This window comes from Tupaia chinensis, unplaced genomic scaffold (assembly GCF_000334495.1).
Source record: "Tupaia chinensis unplaced genomic scaffold, TupChi_1.0 Scaffold000184_1, whole genome shotgun sequence".
Classification (NCBI taxonomy): domain Eukaryota; kingdom Metazoa; phylum Chordata; class Mammalia; order Scandentia; family Tupaiidae; genus Tupaia; species Tupaia belangeri.
The window spans coordinates 4371371-4378680 of NW_006159659.1; the positions used below are offsets into that span (position 1 = coordinate 4371371).

The following is a 7310-nucleotide window of genomic DNA, read 5'->3' on the forward strand; positions in this document are numbered from 1 at the left end:
AAAAAAAAAAAAGAAAAGAAAATCACCATCCAAGCATGAGACTACTGGGACCTCTGGAAGATCAGTGACAATATATAACACCAGTGACCAGGCTGCACTGTTGGGGCAGGGGTGTTCAATCTTCCCAAGGGAGCAGGCCCCGATTCCCATCACTTTACTGGGGCTGCACCAGTCTTTAGCTGCTCACAGCTGAAAGCAGCCCTGCAGACAACAGCCAGGTGCACAGAGCAGCCATTGTCACCACGAGGCCACAGGTCAACTATCTTTGGCCTTCAGGACTAAATATCAAAAGCAAAATCTCCTAACGACAAGTTCTCGTGCTGATAAGCATGGGTGCACTTCCTATAACAATTTAAAAATTGTAAAATGTCTTTAAAAGTTTCTCCCTCCATTAGGGACAAGCACAACTAGCTGCTTACCTCCATATGTTCTTGGGAAAACCAAAGGCACTTCTTTTTCCGACATGAACGTGAAATGAAAGACGTTGGTGGTCATGTGCTCTCTATTCTGAAGAGAGGCCACTTCGCTGTGCACTCTGACTTGAATGTAATTGTTCTGCGTAAAGCACACCTAGCAGAGATTAGACACTACAGTAAGTCAACTGCATTAGGAAGGAGAGAGGGAGGCAGCTACAAGAGAAACAGTAGCTTTAGAAGACAGAAATTTCTCTTTTAGGCCCAAACGACCGAAGAAAATTGTATTTCATCTCTCATTGCACACCTACCTGCGAAGAAAGAAAGAGCAATGAGCCAACCTCGACAGGTTTCTGAAACATGATATCATCCACTGCTACCACAAAAGGTCGGGAACCACTGTTGGAGAAAGGCATAAGGGGAGGCATACTGCAAAATTCAGATGATCTCATTTTTTTTCCCTAACAGCTAGCTGAAGCAAAATGGCTCCAGAGATGGCCAGGTTTAAATGTTTTCCCAGCTTGGACTTTCACCATCCTAATTTACTTTGGATCCAGAATAAACTCAGAGAAGGAGGCAGTGATCAGACCACCAAGGAATGATAAGAGATATCACTGTGGTGAGATCGGGGCCAAAATCACTCTCTTTTCCCTTCTACAAATTATCACTGTATTTTCTCAGCAGGTCTTTAATATACTAATTTACAAAGAGCAGTAGGATTCTAAAATGAAGATCAAACCCAGCTGGTATCTGTGTGGTTTTCCTTTAGAAACATGGTATCTAGGCAAGCAGGTGGCATGGTAATTAGGGCTCTAGATTGCCACATGGCCAACCACAGCTTGAATATGGGATGCACTAGCTTGAAAATCATACCAGGTACATATGCATGCATTAACAAAATCCTGGGAGGAGAATGGAGAAGGGATTGGGGTGTGGCCATCCCCCCCTGAGGGCATGGTTTCTCACTTTCCCTCTGTCTCTCTCTAGTAAGCACATGCCCCCTTTGGCAAAAACCAAAACTAAAAACAAAACACAATATTGCCCCAAACTCATTCAGACTGGTCCAAAATGTTTCATTTCAGTGGGCTGGAATAAATTATTTCTCAGAGTTAAGACTGCCTTAAATCCAACTCACCCAAAGCTACAAGCAGTAGCCCATGCAAGTTCATATGCCTTTCGCATAAGGAAACCACCAAAGATCCGATTGAAAATGTTCCGCTCCTAGAGGACACAAAGTAAATGTTAATAAATACAAATGACTCACCTACGATGGTGCACAGGTAGCACCACCACTTGGAAGGCTGGAAGCCATATGGAAGCCCCAGGTTCCTGTCCTGGGCCAACCTGAGCATGCAGTTACACATGTAACTATAATCCTAGCTAACTGGGAGGCTGACTCAAACCCTTTCAAAAATCCCTATTTGTAATTCTCACCTTTTCCCTCTCATTCTATCCCTCTCTTTCATAAAAGGAAAACAAACAAAAATACCTTATGGTGACCCTCACATACAGAACAAAGAAATTAACAATGCCATAGAACAAAGGTCAGCTTAAAGGTACATCAAATCTTGGATGAGCATCATGAATGTAAACTAGAACATTCAGATTTCTCACTAAGTTACAATACCTGAGGGTGGCAAACTTCTAAGCTCTTCAGTTTTGAATTCTCCATCCACACAGCATTAGGGGGCAAAACTCGACTCTGAAAACTGATAGTCCTGTACAAATAGATTAAACTCTGTTAATGCCTTGGTCTCACTGGTGAAAAGTAAAACATTTCCAACAACTCCCAATGCATTCAGGCAGGTGTGGCTCTGGACATAGCCAAAGCTTAGACACTGTATGTAATTTAGAATCTCACCATCCCAACTTACTTTGGATCCAGCGTGCTAAGAAACATCTCGTGAATGGTGGTCCTCTCCTCAGCACTGGGAGCCATTTTCAGTAACGACATGGAGCTGAAGGCAATCCTTCTCCCCTTATTCACTGGAACATGAAAGAACAAGCAGCTTTGGTCACGGGGGCCACACTGCAGCACAGGGGGCCCTGACCTTGGATCCTACAAAGGCACTATTTCATGATTCCAAAATCCCACCAGAAATTTTACATATATCCAAGAGAAGACTACAAAGGCCACATAAACGCCAGTCAATCTTTGTTTTCAGGTGGAAATTTTATCAGCTCAGTGTGAAACCACTTGATGGCAGTTACCCCATTGAGATGCATTTCCCATTTCGTTAAAAATAAGAAAACAAATCACTTCACTTAATGAATATCATCTGAGCAATAAATCAAAGTGTGAACTCCAAAGACCAAAAAGCAAGGTATTATTTTTTTTTTTTTGAGAGAGAGAAAGAGATTTTTTTTCTTTAGGGTGCGTACGCTACCCAGAGAAAGACAGAAAGCGAGAAATCATCCTCGGGGGATGGCCATGCCACAATCCCTTCTCCTCCTTTCTCCTCGCTGGATCTTGGGCACGCATGCACACACATCTGGCATGAGTTTAAGCCACTGGGTCTGGGACTCGAACCACAGCCAACTACATAGGAGTCCAGCAACACAACCATTATGCCATCTGCTGGTCCCAAAACCAAGATATTCTTAAACCCAATATACTCTTGGCATGAGTAAGACAAATGATAGGTATAAATAATCCATATAGGGACCAGCAGATGGTATAGCAGTTATGTAGCTGGACTCCCACATAGTCAACTGTGGCTTGAGTCCTGGCCTGGGCAGCATAAAACTCACGCCAGGTACATGCATGTGTGCCCAAAATCCTGAGAGAGTGGAGAAGAGATTGTGGCATGGCCATCCCCCCTTGGAGGGGTAATTTCTCACTTTCTGTCTCTGTCTGTCTGTCTGTCTGTGTCTGTCTGTCTCTGTCTCTGCCTCTGTCTCTGTCTCTCTCTCTCTCTCTCTCTCTCTCTCCATTGAGCACACGTGCCCTATAGAAAAAAATCTCTCAAAAAAAGAATCCATACATAGGGCCAGCAAGTGGCATGGAGGTAAAGGCACTGGATTCCACATGGCCAGCTGCTAGGTTTGAGCCCTGAACTTGGCAGCTTGAAAACCAAGCTGGGCATGTGTGCATGTATGCCCAGAATCCCTAGAGGAAACTGGAGGAGAAGGGAATGTGATGTGGCCATTCCCTCTCTGGGGTGATTTCTCATTTTTTTCTGTCTCTCTCTAGTGACTGCACACACCATAGCATTAAAAAAGAAAGAATCCATATATAGACAATCTCTTCTGCAGTATAAGTAATGTGCTTTTAAAATTTATATTATAAACAAATTGATGTACGTTCTCCTTGTCTAAACAGCTCCTCCTCCTCTGGGCCTTCAGGGATGAGTGGATTTACAAATGCTGGCCTAAAGAGAAGAAAAAAAAGAATACATTTTAAGATGTGCCATTATTTAATAAAAACTGAAGATGAACAATTGCCCCCTAAATTCTTTAAGAAGAATTATTTTTTAAAAACTTGCTACAGGGCACATGCACTCACCAGAAAGAGACAGAGAAAAAGAGAAAAGGACAGTGAAAAAGCAAGCCACCAGGTCCTGGACTTGAACCACAGTTGGCCATGTGGGAGCCCTGCTTCCTAGTTTTAAAGTCTTCTGCTGCTTGTTTTGGGTAATGTTTATTGACCTGCCTCACACATGAACACTGGAACAACAAAAGGGAGCCTCTGGTTACAGACAGACTTATCTGTTCACTAGGAAGTTCACATTGTTTAAAAAATAAAAAAACACTGAGGCTTGCCAAAATGTTTAACCTGATTCTGATCATGAGGAAACAGTCAAATACATGTTGTATTTTTATACAAAACAAATAGCTTGGATTTTTCAAGACACAAAATGTCAACGGGACTATTCTATTTAAAAACATAATAACCAAATGCAACACACAATCTTATCAGATCTTGATCAGGAGGAAAAGCTATAAAGGATATTTTAGGAACGACTGGTGAATATTGAATATGGACTACATATTAGTTAATACAATTGTATCACTGTTAAATTATCTGGGCATAATAAAGGCTTGAGGTTATATAGGAGAACCTCCTTGTTAGGTGGTACATGGTAAACTACTAATGGGTGAAGTAATCTCAAACTTCCAAATGATTCAAAAAAGAAAAGTGTGTATGTGTATTTATAGGGAAAGGACAAGAGAGTAAGGCAAATGCAGGACAGTGTTAAAGGGTGACTTTAGGTGAAGGGCAAATGGAGGTTCACCACATCATTCTTTTTACTTTTCTGTAAGTGTCGAAATTTTCTAAATAAAAAAACTAAAGGAGAAGGGATAATACTTCACCATGGTAGAATCCATAGGTCTGATGCAACAACAACAGACAAAAAAGCTGAAATAGCCACTTGGAAAGCTGAAACACATCAGCTGGGGGAGGAACTTGAAGCCATGCCCTCAGTGCTTGAAAAGGAGTCCCATGCCAGCCACTGGACAGTCGGTTGGGTTGGAGGAGGAACAGGGAGCAGACGGCTGGTTTTCTAAGTCAGCTTTCCGTGCAACAGAACAGATTTCCCATTGCAGACTCCTAAGTTAAGTTTCTAACACAAATGACAATTTCCATAGGCTACTAGACTCTGTCCTGTCTGTGTACAGAGCAATCTGTAACAACCCCCTCCCAGCCTATCCCACCCCAGATTAGGTAGTTTTTCTCCGTTTGGGTCTAACTCATAGGAACCAAGAATTCAATGTAAGATAAAAAAGATAAAGTCTAAGTCTGTGTGGTTAAATTTGACTTGGAAATGACCATATTATCTCATGAGGTGTTTTTGTTTGTTTAACATGTATCCTAGCTCTGTTCACTGAAATGTCTTAGAAACAATGACAAACTACTAACAATGTACATTTCCAGTGCCTATATTTTGATGTCAAAATACCAGTTCCCACCGAAAGGAACCCCAGGATTCCTTAGAGAAATGACTGTTTCCAGGCCTGGGGCAGGAAGTATATAAGATAAGTCCAAGATATCGTATTGCACCAGAGAGCAGGGGTGTATATCAAAGGCTAACACAGACAAACTGAAAGGACAGAGGACCCGGCTTAGAAGAGTCTCCACTGACCAAAGCTAGCATACTCTAAGCATCAAGAACAATGACTGTAATTTATTAAAATACACTTAATATAGCAAAACCATTAGTTCACAGATGCCTTTTGTAAAAAGCAAAAAAGGTGAAAACCATGTTGTCACTAGCTAGTGAACCAATTCCTTATTCTGAACATGTATAACAAAGGGCAAGAATGAGGCATTGATCCTGACTCTCCTTTAATGACCCTAGTTAATAAGAGAAAGAAAGCTCTTCTTTACAGAACTCCAGCTAATAAATGTAGAAGAAATTATAAAATTTAAGAATCATTTTACACCTTCTAATGAAAATGATTAAAGTGGGACCAGCAGGTGGCATCGTGGTTAAGGTGCTGGACTCTATATAGCTGACTGTGGTTCAAGTCTTGGACCTGGTGGCTTGAAACACTGGACCCGTGTGTGTGTGTGTGTGTGTGTGTGTGTGTGCCCAAAATACCAGGAGAATGAATGAGAAGGGACTGCAGTGTGGCCATTCTCCAGGGAGCGGGGGTGACTTCTCACTTTCCCTCTCACTTCTCTCTGTTGATCTCTGGCAAGTGCACATGTCCTATGGCAAAAAACTTAAAAAAAAAAAAAAAAGAAAGAAAAATTATTAAAGCACTTATCAATAATGGCTAAAAAAAAAAAAAGGAATGGAAAAATAATTGGGGGGGAACTAGCTATCTGCAAGATGACAAAGCGCATCCTGCAGATTGCTGCTGATCAAAATCAGAAGAGGGAAAACCAAACTTCACAATGGAGAGACCAGGCTCTACTGTCACTACTAACAGCCACAGCATCACTGAGTGGGACAACTTGTACCTTCTGATACACTGCAACATGAGATACGAGACATACAGCACTGCCTATGTGTTGTAGTATTCATGCTGAATATGCCAAACCTGAATCTAATGCAAGACTTTACCTTTAACTACAGTTTATAAAAAATAAATACCTGCAATAGAAAAACAAGTCCAAAAAATGAGGAAGCGATAAGACAAATGCAGAAAGTAGGATGTCACATAGAATGGATCCAACCTTCCAGCAGGTTAATAGCTATAGGGCAGTGGGGACACACAACTATTCTAAATTAAAACAGATTTAAGAGACTGTGTACAACTCTGAATGCACTAAAAGTCATGAAACTGTACCATTTAAAAAGGTAAATTGTGTGGTATGTGTGTTATATCGCGGGAAACTATTAACAAAAAATAGACTTAACAAGATACATAAAAATCAAATGCAATATGTGGGCCTTAATTAAATCCTGATCTGAACAAATCATTAAAAACATTTTTTGAGGGACCAGCAGATGGTGTAGTGGTTATATCACTGGACTCTCACATGGCTGACCACTGTTTGAGTTCCAGACCTGGTAGCTTCAAAATCGTACCAGGCACATGTGCGGGCATGCCCAAGATCCCAGGAGGAGAATGGAAGAGAAGGGATTGTGGTGTGGTCATCTCCCCAAGTGGGGGGGGGGGGCACTTTCCCTCTCACTGCCTCTGTCTCTCTTTCTGGTGAGCATCCTTAGGCAAAAACCTCTAAATATTTTTTTTTGAGAAAACTGGATATAAACTGAATATTAGAATACATTAAAGATGGGGCAAGAAAGTTACAAAGGGAATACAAATTTTTTTTTAAGAAAGATTTTTTGCTATAGGGAGCATGTGCTCACTGGAGAGACAGAAAGTGAGAAATCGCCCATGCTGCAATCTCGTCTCCATTCTCCTCTTGGGGTCTTGGGTAGGCATGCACACACACCCCAGCATGATTTTTTTTTTGAGAGATTTTCACTATAGGGCGCATGC

The 7310-nt window shown here is 41.5% G+C and overlaps 1 protein-coding gene across 3 annotated transcripts in view; it reads right to left on the bottom strand.

Annotated features, from left to right (window-relative positions):
• Positions 1-7310, bottom strand: part of ACOT9 (acyl-CoA thioesterase 9) — an 87751-nt gene that overhangs the window by 644 nt on the left and 79797 nt on the right. For all 3 annotated transcript variants that reach the window (XM_006146655.3, XM_006146654.3, XM_006146656.3), the window contains 6 exons: positions 3717-3784; positions 2288-2399; positions 2041-2131; positions 1549-1634; positions 725-812; positions 420-570 (listed from right to left, as the gene is read on the bottom strand). In XM_006146655.3, coding sequence (XP_006146717.1) covers positions 420-570; positions 725-812; positions 1549-1634; positions 2041-2131; positions 2288-2399; positions 3717-3784 — 596 coding nt within the window. The remainder of the gene's footprint in view (positions 1-419; positions 571-724; positions 813-1548; positions 1635-2040; positions 2132-2287; positions 2400-3716; positions 3785-7310) is intronic.